Here is a 14501-nt window from a genome sequence, read left to right on the forward strand (position 1 = left end):
AGCCCTGACGTTGCCTCACTGCAGGAAGTCCTCTCAGTCAGCACCCAGACCCTTGGGAAGTACCCTAGGGCCTGCTCACATGCCCCAGTGGTCTGGGTTCTCTACAGGAGAGAAAGTTCTTTGCTTGGACTGGTTCTGGAAGGTTTTAGAGTGAGATTTGACAACATGTGGGAAAGCAGTCACTACCCAGAGGTCACTTCAGCAGAGCATCGCACGTTACTTTCTCAATTCAAATGTTTGTACTCTCTGCTTTTGACGGGAAACATCTGTTGTCCATGCTGATTCCCATTCCCCACCTCTCTCCTCCTAACACTCCCTCTGCTACTTTTCCTTCTCAGGCTCAGCCGCACATGGCTACAGACCGAACTGGGAGTCACCGTCGGCAGCAGGCCTACATCACTCCTACCATGGCCCAGGCTCCATACACCTTCCCGCACAACAGCCCCAGCCACGGCACGGTACACCCCCACCTGGCTGCAGCTGCCCACCTTCCCACCCAGCCTCACCTCTACACCTACACAGCGCCCACAGCCCTAGGCTCCACAGGCACCGTAGCCCACCTGGTGGCATCCCAAGGCTCAGCACGCCACACCGTGCAGCACACTGCCTACCCGGCCAGCATCGTCCACCAAGTCCCTGTGAGCATGGGGCCCCGGGTCCTACCCTCGCCCACCATCCACCCCAGTCAGTACCCCGCCCAGTTTGCCCATCAGACGTACATCAGCGCCTCGCCAGCCTCCACCGTCTACACTGGATACCCACTGAGTCCTGCCAAGGTCAACCAATACCCTTACATATAAACACTGGAGGGGCCGCAGGGAGCGGGGTGGAGGAGCCCCCAGCAGACCTGGGGAGCCGGGTTTCTCTACTGCAGGTGCCTGCCGCACTCAAACAATGCAAATGGGGCAGGGAGGGACAGCTGGGACACAGATGAAACTTGAACTAGAAGTGGGAGGACTTAGAGCAGAGAAGAGAGCATTTTAGAAGGAAGGGATTCAGGAGTGGGAAATCTATGCTTTTTATTTTAAAAAAGAAAAAGGAAAAAAAAGAAAAAATGTTAGTAACAAAAGAGGAAAAAAACACAGCTCACAACCCATTCTGCACCAAACTGGAAAGGAAAAGAAGAGCTACAGAAGATTCTGGAAGCAAGGGGCCCCAGTGTTTGAAGAACTTTATGAACTTTTTAAAGATTATTTTCATATGGCAGCAAGTGACATTGAAGAATTTGCTGTCGGGGACACCTGATATGGAAATCCAATAGATTTTTAATTAATTGAGTATGAAAATTAGGGATTTCTCCAGAACCCCAAAAGGGTCAACACCCCTTTCAAATGTCGGGCCATGGCCTAAAGGAGGCTCATATTTGGGGGTTGGTCTGGGGTTGGCAAAGCCCAGTTCTGGTTTGTTTGTCAGGAATAGTGGGGTCAGCCAGACTGATGGAGAACCCCTCAGGAGAGGGGCGGGTTTCATCTTTTGGGCATTCTGGATAAATCTCTCATCAATGTTTGTCATTAATAATGTGTGTTGCAACCTTTAATTTTGTTTTCTTTTCTGAGATTGTTTCTCTTCTTGAATCAACCCCTGGTCGTGTAGCATAGGGCTAGTGGTCGTCGCAGACGCCCTAGTAGAATGTAGCACTCTGCGCCCTTGTTTCCTTCCTTGTGTTCAACTCCAGTGATACCAATAGACTATTCCTCAGTGTAATTGCACAAAAAAGTGATATAAGGTAGGCATGGAACCAATGTGGTGGTCTTAGTGAGCGAGTGAGTGTGCATGAGCACGTGTGGGTGTGAGCGGGGATGCCGCCCTCCCGTGTGTCCCCTGGCACCGCCGTCACAGCCCTTGCAGTCTTGATTTTACGTCATTCCCTCCTAGTGCCTTAACGACCGACAGACAGACAGACACGGTGAAGGGTTTACTTCCACTGGTACTCCAAGAAACTGGCTGGGGCTGGTCAGATATGCTCTCAGCTCTTGTGTTAGAGTATTTTACTTGGGTCTTTTTGATTTTGTATCATCTTAATGTCATGTGGATTGTCTTTCCTGGGCTCTTTGTGAGCAGAAGGGTTTCAAAGAAGCTTGCATAACTAGAGGGGGAGAGTCGTGGATCTCAAGAGGGATGTGGGAGCAGGTGGGGCAGCCGGCTCTTTGGCTGAGTTTTACTCTGAAGGCAGAGGTCCTGAGAGACCCCACCCTCCCTAACTCTGCCACATATGGCGTAAGGGGGTCTTCAGCTGCCTCAGCCTCCAAGCCCGCCACTTCCTTCCTGGAGCCATATGGGGAGAAGCAGGAGACCTGTTCCCATTTCTGGTTACCTCCCCAGTCCCTCCGTCCCACAAGAAGCCTGGTAGTGTCAGACACACCCACATGTCTCTCCTCTCCACCAGCTCCAGGGGCTGTGGTTAGGCTCCTAGTATCTCCAGCTCTCCCCTGCAGGCCTCCACGGTGAGTTTGCTGTTGCTTCTTTCCTGAAATTAACCTAGGTCTCCCGAGACACTTTGTTCTCTGACTGAGAGACAGCAGGCAGAGGGGCTGGAGGGACATTTGGGGAAGCGCTCCCATGGACACTTGAGCCTGCAAAGAAATGTGCCTGTGCCTTTGCACTGTTGCTACACTCTGGGTGTTTTCTCCAACTTTGGACAGCGACGTGGGTAGGAATTTTCTATTCCCACTGAGAAACTCTGAAGCCATGGAAGTTGGAGACCAGTCCGGTCCAGGATGGGACACAGTAGCATGCCATGGACTGTTTGGTCCCGGTGTAAGTCCTAGCTGGCCCCCAATCCACATCTTCAGTTAAAAGGCCTCCCCAGTCTCCCTCCCTGTCCTCCCTCTGTCAAAGGCTTTCTTCATGGCACCTGCCCTCCTTCAGTAACGAAGCTTACTTAGCTTTTAGCTGTGAAAAACTCTGGAAACTTCCCCACCCACGAATCTTAGAAAGTCCCCAAACTGGATATGTCTTAGTGCACCTTGGGCCAAAAAGAAGAGAAGCTAGAGCCTGGCAAGGCCCGGCCCCGCTCCAGCCAAGGACTTGCTGCAAGTGAGGCAGCAGGAGAAGTCGGTTCAGAGGGCGCAGAGCGAAGCCTTTGGAGAGCCCCGTGCCAGAGGCTTCTAGAGCCCCGCCAGCATGGAAATCCATCCGTCACAGTTTCTAGCAGCCAGGTGGCAGCCGCTTCCCATGGGACTTTCTCTTACTGTCAGCAGGCAGATAGTCCTGACTGAAAGTGGGCCTGGATTCGCCTTGCTGTGAGGCAGCATCCAGAGGGCCAGCGTGTGGTCTTGTAGGGATGCGTCTTTCCTTCCAGCTCCGCTAGTCTGCTCACATCGAAGCTTCTCACTCCTCCACCCATTCTGCCCTCCCAGATGAACCATGACCGTTCCTTGCTGCTCATGATTTAGTATTATTGTACGGATTATTTGTGTTATTGCCACTGTAATTATGATCATTATCACCTTATTACTATTTTAGTCAGGGTTTGAAGTATACATTTATTCCAAGTATCTTTGTGTTTTCTTCATACTATTTAAATTTATTTTATTATAGCTGTGAGTATATGAATAGACTGGAGGAACACACAGATGTACAGTCTTGTCAGAGGGGAAAAAAGGAAAGGAAAGGCACGGAACTAGGAAATTGTTTCTGTCATCTCTGTGCCGCAAGGAGCTCCAAGGAAAGCCTACCGCAGAGCAGAGACTCGGATACGTTGGGCCAGTCTCTGCCTGGCCCGCCGGGTGCACAGCCACTGGTGGTGCAATGCCTTTTGGACCCTTTGGCAGCTTCTCCCACACTCTCTGTCTGAACTACTGAGCAGATTTTAGCCTGCCTCGTCTCTGTCTCTCACAGCTGCCCTAGAGCTCCCCTTCCCTTCACTCTTTCCTGTCAGTACAGTTGGAGAGTGGCTCTTCTCCCTCAATGCAGAGACGGTGGTCCCACCCAAAAGCCCTTAGGTGTAGTGAGGCTTATGGGCAGCCAGTGCCTCCTCATTCTGTCCTGCTCAGCTGCCACCCTACCCATCTCCCTAGTCTGCTTCTTCTCCAGACACCCTCCCAGTGCCCAACTCCGGGGAGCCAAGTAAAGAAACGGAGAGAGAGCCCTGGGCGGAGTCCCACGGTTGCTCAGAAACCAGCAGGCCCCTGTGAAGGAAGGACCGGAGCACTAGCTTCCCCAGACAGAAGACAGTCCCTCTGCAAACCTCCACCCCACTCCCATTCCTCCCTGATCTCAACCCCGTGTACAGAGCCAGCACATCAGGAGTCACCCTAGGCCCCAGCTAGGTGGCATCCTCACCTACGTCCCCCTGAGGTGCTCAGCACATCCGTTTGGCAAAAAAGATGGAAGAAAGGTCTCTGTCCTTAGGACTACACTCAATGGAAGGTGGCCCGCTTAGCCCCTGGTGCATCCTCCGGGGGTTCTTTAATGAGGGAGCGGGGCTCAGCCTGAGGAAGATGGGAAGGAGAAGGTCTGTGGCACCTCGTGACCTGGGTTCTCACTGACCATGCGGGCCTTGGCACCCAGGCCTCTGTCAGTATGTCGGCGGTGTTTCAGGAAAGCAGAGGAGCGGGGCCCGTGGGTAAGCAAGGCTGGCGCTGTGTCGCTTAGCCCTGCCAAGTGGATGTGGTTGCTGTGATTTGTAGGAGAAAGGGTGGGGTGGTCCAGTGCCCCCCGGACTGTGCAAGTTTCTCTCCTTCCTGTGGCAGAGACCACAGTGTGGAGCAGGTCAGCAAGGGCGGTCGGCACAGCAGATGGGGCCTCCCTGGACCAGGGCTCGGGAGTTGCAAACACTCTCTTTTGAGCAGTGTGCGGTGGAGGATGGGTCGGGTATCGTAATGAGTGGAGTTGATGTTGAGGAGGCTTAAGGAAGTGTATGGTGGTTCATGGTAGTAAGGGTGATTGGGTCCTCAGTCTGTCCCTCCCTCCCCCAGGGTCTCTGTGTCTGGCTGAGGGCAGGGTAGGATGTGGGCGTGGCTCTTGCTGGCCTGCCCAGTAGCTGCTAGGACAGAAGACAGAAGAAAACTGCTTGATGCCCTCTGCTAGCAGACAGAGTTCCATGAGAGGCAAGGTCTTCCGTGGCCCAGCCTGAGACGTCACAACCCCCGCCAGCCACTGTGTCACAACACATTCCAGCCCAGGTCTCACAGGCTTTGCTCTGCTCCTCACTCCTGTTTTCCCTCTTATGTGCTTTATAGATTTCTCATGGGGAAGTCTCCAAATCAAGCAGGCCAGAGATGCCCTTACAAATTAGAAAGGAAAGTAAAACTGTCCCTTTCTATAGCCAAAGAATCCTCTCAAAGACACCTCTAGAGATGGACAAGTGTTCCCCGTTCCTTTCTGGGCAATTCCATTTATACTTCCTCTCTATCCTGCCTCTTTTTAATGTCACTGCTTTTATTTCAAAACCACTCATCTTTAAGAGGAGTGGAGTAGTGGTCCTAGACGCTGCTATTCCCGGGGAACCGAGGCCCCTACCGTGCTCATTTGTGCTTAATCGACATCATGCTACCGTGGGGAACTAGACGACAAGCAAGTAGACCTTTCCTGGTGACCCACACTGCGTCCCAGGCTTAGGATGCCCAGGACTCACGTGAGATAGCAGTATCCGTCCACTTGCCTGGTCTCTACACGCAGTCAGTACTCAGACAAATCCGCCAAGCCACTAGAGAACCAAAGATGGCAAAACGAGGCTCACTTGATTACAGAAGAAGCCTCATGAACACTTCGGCACTGTGGCTCCCTGTAGTGGCCACCTGAGGGAAGGTTTCCTGCGTCTTTGGGGCAGCACAGAGAGGTAGTTCCAGGCAGTCTCTTTCCTCCTGGCTCAGGGTTGTCAGAAAAGAGATCCCGGAGGCTCCCTGTCACAGATGCACCCCCCCCATCCTTTCAGAGTCCCTCATCTCAGACCCTCGCAGGAGAACATTATACTGATTGCCTCTTGCTGCACACTAGCAGTACCCTCACGTAAGGACTCACCGACGTTCATTGAGTGTTCACAGTATGCCAAGGCCTTTCTGAGGGCCATCTCACAGCCGCCTACCCCCGGCAAGAAGTCAGCACTCCTGTTTGACAGATGGAAAAGCTAGCCGTCTGAGAAGATGGCATGTGTAAAAGGAAAACTATAATACCATTGCAGAACCCCCAAGTTTTTGTTAATGAAACTTCACTGATGTGACACTGTTTCCCTGTTCAATGAAGCGCAGTGAGCAGCCCATCTCCAATGAGTCATTCAATGACGCTCCCATTCCCTGTGTGCCAAATGCTGTGCTAAGAATTGCTGGGAGAGCCCTACAACACCAGCCTTGTCAGTACCTGTACGGATGGGGTGCCTGGCTTAAAGAGCCTGTAACCTGCCCAGGTCACCCAACTAGTGAGAAAGGGACTCAGGGCTTAACACTATCTGCTTAGCTCTAGACAGAGTTCCCAGACACCAGCCCCAGCTGCCTCCCTGTGGAGCAAGGACAGTCTTTGACAGAGTGTCAAGCCAGTCTCCCCTGTGTGACTGGAGTTCCTGGATGGGGTGCAGGTCCAAGGAGAGTTTGACTTTAAGAAAACTCCGGGGAGTTTCTCTGGATTCCTAGAATTCCTTTCTGGTTTCTTTCCAGCTAATAGCTTTAGTCATGCTGCTACAACTCTTATGAGAGTGAAGGGAAAGTGTTCTTTTCTTTAAAACTAAATAAATGTTTTTCTTGTTTATAGTTAATCCTAGAAAGGCAATACTAAAGTGTATATTTTTTTCCAAAATGCTACTTTTTACTGTACTTGATAAATACCCTGACAGCTCTGATCTCTGTACTAGACCCTCTCTTCAGCCCCGGGCAGAGCCAGGAGCCAGGTTCACGCCAGATTTGTAAATACCATTTGGGTCTGTGGCCAAGAACTTTTTTTTTCTGTGAAGAAACAAAAACAAAAAGAGAAGAGGAGGGGAGGATGAAGGCAGGTTGGGAAGAGGAACAAAACCGAGCTTTCTCGCAAGAGACGACCTCAGAGAGACGGACAAAGCATAGCAGGGCGCAGCAACCAAGCCAGGAGTGAGAAGGATGCGCCTCTGGCTGCCCTGAGCTCGGGAGCACTGCAACCACAGTCCAGTTCACCTGAGAGGTGACACAAATCTAGACATGCTCTAGGACTAGACTTTAACTTCCGAAAAGGCCTAGCATGCACTCTAAGTTTTACTCGGTTGTTTTGGTTGGGTTTCTTGTTTTTCTTTTAAAAACGTCTTTACTGACTGGCTCCAGGCTTGTTTGTCTAAATTCTTAGGTCGTTTACACAAGTTCTGAATTCTTCTAGAACTTTAACTCCATTGGAAGCAAACTGACTAGTACAGATCTGAGATCCTGGTTGGTGGCGGTAGGTGTTCTGGGGCTCCGGCAGACCACCTGTCAGTGTTTTCAGAAGGTTTTAGATAACATTATCTTACACAAACTGTGACCTAATGGCAATAATTACCTCAAATGTGGGCATTCTTCCTGGTTTTAGCCTTTTTTGAAACAATATAGCCAGTTTGATCTTGTGATTTAAAAGACTATGAATTCTCTGTGGGCTGAAGTAAGGAAGCAGAAGGGTCTTTGCCAAACTCTTTTTATGAGGCTCTGCACCCCGGTCACTGTTGCTGAAGTGAGTGCGCTCGAAGAGCAGCCAGGGAAGAGGTGACCTCTGTGTCACAGTCAGTGTGACGTCTAGGGAGCGTGGCCCTCGCTGCAGTAACATGCCCTTGCTTTTTCCAGTATCCAGTAACCCACACAATTGGCTATGGATGCATACTCAAGCATACTTCTGGCTACACTCTATATTTTATAGTTTACATTTAACCTGGTACTTTTTTTTTAATTGTTTATAACTGGCATCTTCAACCAGAACGATTGACTGTTGTGTTAGAAGCTGTGTCTCCCCAAAGCAGGCGTGTTCCACTTACTCTGTGCGGAAGCCAAGTATGTGCGCTTCCTTTATTGTTGTTCCCTGTGAAACTGAGAGAATGTGAAGGACGTCTAGAGGGAACGGAAGGGATGAGACCTGAGCCAGATGCAGAGTCCCATGCCACGCTGTACCAACTCTTCTTGTCAAGCCCTTCTCGAAAGCATGGGGGGGGAGATGATTCCTGCTTCCTCGGTTTCTGTCTTGATTTCAGTCTTCCTGTAGGACTGGTCACTCTCCTGGCAGTAGATGGCACTGGTTCTCACAGCTCTGAAGGCATGCTCACTGTTTCTGGACCCCAGAGAACCTCTGGTCCGCATTTGGAGAGGGAGACCCCAATTCCATAGTCACTGGCTGGGTTTTCCACATATCACTGTTTTAGTCTTTAAAGTACAACCTACGTCAAATGATGTGTGTGTCAATTTACCCACTGTCGGGCTAAGCTGTGAAATCCAGTTCTGAGGCTTCTGCTGACAGACGTAGGTGCTTCTGAGCCAGCGGGGCGGGGTAGGCAGCAAAGGATGGTCCATGGAAACTGGTCCACAGAGAGGGGAGTTACAGTGACTGAGACACGCTTCAGAGACAAGTGTGGGCTCTACTGGTAGGCAGGAGAAAACAGGAAATGTCAATTTCCCTGACAGGTTTTGGGGGGTTGGATTTGGGGGGGTGCTGTTTATTTTTGTTTTGTTGTGTTGCAACTTTAAGACAGGGTCTCACCATGTAGCCCTGGCTGGTCTGGAACTCACTGTGTGGACTGGGTTTTGTTTTCTCTTGTGCCACTGTGCAGGACCCATGGTGATCCATGGTGTGATGTGATCATTCCTCTAGCAGACGCCTTGAGAGCTGCAGCCTGGCGGTGCCAGGGTGCCAGGGACTGTTGCGTTTGCTTTGCTCCTGTGAGCGGTGCCGGCAGCATGCTCCTGTGAGCTCTGTTAGAATGCCCTTCGTCTCACCCTTCTTAGTCATACCCCAGGCTCCTCTGTGTGTGTGTCTGTGTGTTTTCCTTTGCACTAATAAACCAAATGAATTTTTGTCATTGTCTTTAGAGCTAACCTATGTTTTTAAATGAGAGGTATAGAAATGGGCTTTTCATTATTATTTGAAAGTATGAACTATGTCTGAAGAAGAGCTCTGCTGTTGCTCTCTTTAGTCCCCCCTCAACCAACTTCCAAATGGATCTCTCCTGCCCCTCCCCCATGTTGACTCACTGCTCCCCACAGCCACCTCTGCCCGCCTGTCACCACAGATCCATGCTCAGGACTCCCAGGAATCTCAAGAGCCATCTACAAGACTTGGCTTAGCCCTGAGAGCCATGCTTCTGCCTCCCTGGCTGGGCTGACGGGCTGTGGACCTGCTATTGTGGTATCAGTACTTTGGCTCAGGTTATGCGGAAGGACGTAGAAGTTGAAAGTGACTTGACTGTACCATCCTCTAGCGTTCTGTGACTCTGAGTGCAATGCGCGCTCGCGCGCGCGCGCGCGCGCACACACACACACACACACACCACGTGCCCTTCAAAGCAGAGATCCTGTTCACACTGCCTCCAAGTCAGCTAGCTCTTGGCCCTCCCACATCCTCTCTCTTGTGTATGCCCCTTTGAGGCTGGATTTCTTCTATGGGTTACCCAGGGCACACTCATTTCTAGACCCCAAAGCATCCTTCACCCCTGTGTGCGTGCGTGCGTGCACGTGTGTGTTTTAACCAAATGAAGTTGACAAGAAAGGTGTATGTTGGGGCTGCAGGATTCCTAGTGTAGTAGAAGCACTGTATAGATAAAAATGTTGATATATATATGTTTGTGTATGTATATATCAAACCAAATTTCTGATAGGAAAAGTATAGCTTTATGGTTGAGAAGGAAGAGGAGCCCTTTAGAGGTTGGAGCGAGCCTCGATCTGTCCAATGAGCAAGGTGCATCCTGTCCCTTCACCCGCGTCCTGTCCCAGCACCCAGCCCTTGCCGTCCACCTCGACTCAGCAGAGCTGGGAGACCTGAGGGCAGGAGGAGAGAGGACACAGATACAATGACTGCATTTTCCTTCCCAGTTTGCTCTGACCACATGTATTGAGCTGCAGCCCGATATGATATCACATTTCAAACAAGGCGGTGTGAAGATGGCGGGGGGGGTCTGTAGCAATGCTTCCCTTTTAGCCCTCTGTGAGTTCAGGACACTGTGGACAGACAGACACACTCCCTACACAAGAACAGGGAAGAGGGGACCTGGCAGTGCTCACTCCCCAGTCCAAGGAACGAGGGTCCCTCCCCGCAGGTCACCTCACCCAGACAAGTCTCCACCAGGTCATCTCAGCTCAATCCTATAACCCCTGAAAGCCCTGGCCCACCGTGTCCCTCACTGTACGGTTTCTGTAACGCAGTGTTATCCATGTTAATCTGTGTGGGAGTTACGTGCAACAGTATTTTCTCGTGTACCTCTTCTCCTCTGTGACGTGTCCCTCTTCTTTTATTTATAAATGTCTACTTTTTTTAAAAAAAAAAAAAAAGACAGACCAGTGTGTCGTAGACCTCTCTGTAACCTGTTCCTTAGTCTCACTATAGGTATGTTATAAGGATGGATATTTTACTTGGCTTTAGAATGTTTTTCAAGAAAACTAACTCTTAACTGATGAAGTTGTTGCTACTAAAATGCTTGTTTTCATCATGATGTCGTGCGCTTCTAAATTAATCATCATTTTCGTTGTAGAAAAATGGAGTGAATTTATATTAGTCTTGGAAACTAATAATAGCATTGTAAATTTATGAGATGATTTTAACAGAAAAAAAATTATAGAAGAATATAGTTATTTTAATTGTAATATTACTAACTGTAGGGTGAGGAAGGGGGTCTGTTGTGGTGAACTCTGTTATAGCTTGTTACTCAGTTTCTTTTTGATCATTTTTTCGGTCTCTGAGGTGAAGCGAGTTATTAATGGAATCTGTAAACTCACATATGCATATTGTATATGTGTAGAGATGTGATCACACTGTCTTGGAATTACATTAAACTGTTTGGAATCACTGTACTTTGCCCAGTAGCGTCCTTATGCAGAGCCTCACTAGAGGGCGCCGTTGCAAGTAACGTCTGCAAGAAAGTTCTTTAGCCTTTCCAAACTGCTGGCAACCCTCACTCTGAAAACTAGAGATGTCCGAACGGCTGCAGAGAGGTGGGCCTTGCGGTCATTTCACTGCCAATTACTGATCCTCATTGTCTCTTCCAAGACATCCCCTCCCTGAGACTCAAGGCACCACTGTCCCTGCTGTCTGTCAGCTTGCCAACAGGTCTACACTCTGCTCTTCTGCCCTCAACTCCAGACCACCTCAGTGAGTCACAGCCCCACTGCCAGGGCTGCCATTCCAGAGGGAGGGGGGACAGGGAGGGGGAGAGGGAGAGCATGTATGTGGGAGTACACACACACCCCACACACCCTCCCCTAGTCACAGCTCCTGGATTCAGTGATTTGGTTTGATTTGGGGTTTTTTGTTGTTGTTTTTTGTTTGTTTGTTGTTTTTGCCAAATATCTACAAAATCTGCCATTCCTTTCTCTCCAGCCTATCAAACACCATTGCATTCTGGCCTTACAACTTGCCTGGTCCATGTACTTCATGTACATGCAGCCATTCGTTATTGTATGCCTGGCTTATTTTAGAATAATGCTTTTCGGTTCACTCATGTTATAGCATGGAGCAGAGCTTACTCTTGCAGATTGAATAGCATGTTATAGCATGGGTCAGAACTTACTCTTGCAGATTGAATAGCATGTTATAGCATGGATCAGAGCTTACTTTTGCAGATTGAATAGCATGTTATGGGGCATGGGTCAGAACTTACTCTTGCAGATTGAATAGCATGTTATGGGGCATGGATCAGAACTTACTCTTGCAGATTGAATAGCATGTTATAGCATGGAGCAGAACTTACTCTTGCAGATTGAATAGCATGTTAAAGCATGGATCAGAGCTTACTCTTGCAGATTGAATAGCATGTTATAGCATGGAGCAGAGCTTACTCTTGCAGATTGAATAGCATGTTATAGCATGGAGCAGAGCTTACTTTTGCAGATTGAATAGCATGCTATGGGGCATGGATCAGAACTTACTCTTGCAGATTGAATAGCATGTTAAAGCATGAATCAGAGCTTACTCTTGCAGATTGAATAGCATGCTATGGGGCATGGATCAGAACTTACTCTTGCAGATTGAATAGCATGCTATGGGGCATGGATCAGAACTTACTCTTGCAGATTGAATAGCATGTTATGGGCATACCACATTTTGCATGAACATCTTGCCACTGTGAACTCTGGGGAACAAAATTCTCTTGAAACCCCTGCTTTTGACTCTTTCAGATGTGTCCTATAGAGGTGGGGTTCCCGGATCATGTGACAGCTTCATGGTAACGCTTAAGGAGCCATCCGAGCATCCCCCCATCTTCAGCGTGCCGTTTCCACAGGACCTCCTGCCTACTAATCTTCTATGCGCCTCCTCCTCTTCCTCCTCCACCTCCTCCTCCTCCACCTCCTCCTCCTCCTCCACCTCCTCCTCCTCCTCCTCCTCCTCCACCTCCTCCACCTCCTCCACCTCCTCCTCCTCCTCCTCCACCTCCTCCACCTCCTCCTCCTCCTCCACCTCCTCCACCTCCTCCTCCTCCTCCTCCTCCACCTCCTCCTTCTCACCACGGCTTCTGCAGTCTCTGCCTTTTGCTTCCGCTGTGGATCCACCAGACCATCCGACTGCTCAGCTCCTGAGATCTGATGGCGCAAACCCCGACCTCATAGACCAAACCAGCAGACCCCGACCTCATAGACCAAACCAGCAGACCCCGACCTCATAGACCAAACCAGCAGACCCCGATCTCATAGACCAAACCAGCAGACCCCTGACCTCATAGACCAAATCAGGAGACCCCGATCTCATAGACCAAACCAGCAGACCCCTGACCTCATAGACCAAACCAGCAGACCCCGATCTCATAGACCAAACCAGCAGACCCCTGACCTCATAGACCAAACCAGCAGACCCCGATCTCATAGACCAAACCAGCAGACCCCGATCTCATAGACCAAACCAGCAGACCCCTGACCTCATAGACCAAATCAGCAGACCCCTGACCTCATAGACCAAACCAGCAGACCCCTGACCCTGCAGACCTGACCTCATAGACCAAACCAGCAGACCCCCAACCCTGCAGACCACTGACCTCATAGACCAAACCAGCAGACCTCTGACCCTGTAGACTACTGATCCTACAGACCACTGACCCAGCAGACCCCTGACCCTGTAGACCACTGACCCAGCAGGCCCCTAACCAAGAAGACCCTCAATACTAGATTCCCCAACTTCCTGACCCATGAAGACAAATGGCCTGTGGCTCTAGCCTGTACGTATAGACCCCTGTGGCTGATTAGAACATCCCCTTTCCAATACCTTACTCCTTAGATTCCAGTCTCCAGGGTGACCAGAGAAACCTACAGCTTCCTTAACCCAGTTCCTCTCCGACTCCAGTCAGCCTCACCGCTGCCCGCCTTTCCTCCGGCGTCCTGGCCACTCAGCCAGAGGCTGCAGCACCTGAACTGCCCAGCAGCAACCCAGCCTCCACCCTGAGAAGCAGATCAGCGGATCCAAACCTCCCTCCAGTACTGAGACCACCCCTCAGCATTCCCTTGTTACTTATTGGTTGATTTAGGGTGTCTGAATGTGAACACAGGCCACACAGGCCTTGAGCATGTTAGGAAATAACTCTAATGCTGAGTACATCCCCACCCTTTATTTTTTGTTTTTTGAATATTGAGAAAGAGTCTTGCTAATTTACTCAAACTGACCTCAAACTCACTGTAGAGTTCAACCAGTTCTTGAACTTGTGACCCTCCTGCCCCAGCTTCCCCAGTATCTGGGGCGACAGGCACATGCCACCAGGCTCGGCTCACCATTTTTTAAGTATGTGTCCACTTAAATTCATAGAGAAATGCCATATAGGGTATCTTCTACGAGGACATTGCATCTGTCAGCACTTCTAAAGCAATGCTGGACTCCAGGCCCCCTTATGGTAAAGACACTTGACATGTGTGTCATTTATATTCTGTTTCAGTGGTGTCTTGGGTTTTATGGCAGTGGCTCGCTCTCTCAAAATCTTTACCAATGGACCGGGGCTGCTTGTGAGAGAAACGCTTAAGCCTTAAACAGGTGGAAGGCCAGAGGCAAAGGAAAATCCAGGAGGCGGCCCCACTGAGTGGGGGAAAGACAGCTATCTGTTTTAAGCTGCCACAGGTCACTGAGATGGACAGCGAGCTGTGTGCTTGGTCCCGGTCTGGTTCAACTCCAGGATCTCTCCTTTTATCCCTGGGACATATGGGAAGCCCCTAGGCCTCTGGTGCCTCAGTATGTGACCTAGCATGTACAGATTGGCCAGGCAGCGCCCCCAAACCCTTGTCATTGAAAGTATTGGTTTGTTATTGCTATTAAGCCTATTTCAATGGAGAAATCACTCCCTGAAAGGGACTGCCTTCTACAATAAAATCTAAAGTAACTGAGATGACCCAAGTGGGCAGATGGTGCCTGCTGCCAAGCCTGAGGGCCTGGGTTTGATCCCCGGACCCACATGGTGG

The 14501-nt window shown here is 50.1% G+C and overlaps 1 protein-coding gene and 1 long non-coding RNA gene across 5 annotated transcripts in view; one reads left to right on the forward strand and one right to left on the reverse strand.

Moving 5' to 3' along the window:
- The window catches only part of Hipk2 (homeodomain interacting protein kinase 2), a 187399-nt gene extending 176477 nt beyond the window's left edge, over positions 1-10922 (forward strand). For 3 of the 4 annotated variants that reach the window (XM_040728448.1, XM_040728449.1, XM_040728450.1), the window contains exon 15: positions 339-10922. In XM_040728448.1, coding sequence (XP_040584382.1) covers positions 339-800 — 462 coding nt within the window. In that variant the 3' untranslated portion in view covers positions 801-10922. 4 annotated transcript variants of the gene reach the window in all.
- Positions 1-14501, reverse strand: part of LOC110339240 — a 92432-nt gene that overhangs the window by 71066 nt on the left and 6865 nt on the right. The window lies entirely within an intron of this gene.

The sequence above is a fragment of the Mesocricetus auratus genome, unplaced genomic scaffold (genome assembly GCF_017639785.1).
Source record: "Mesocricetus auratus isolate SY011 unplaced genomic scaffold, BCM_Maur_2.0 Super-Scaffold_100019, whole genome shotgun sequence".
Taxonomy (NCBI): Eukaryota; Metazoa; Chordata; class Mammalia; order Rodentia; family Cricetidae; genus Mesocricetus; species Mesocricetus auratus.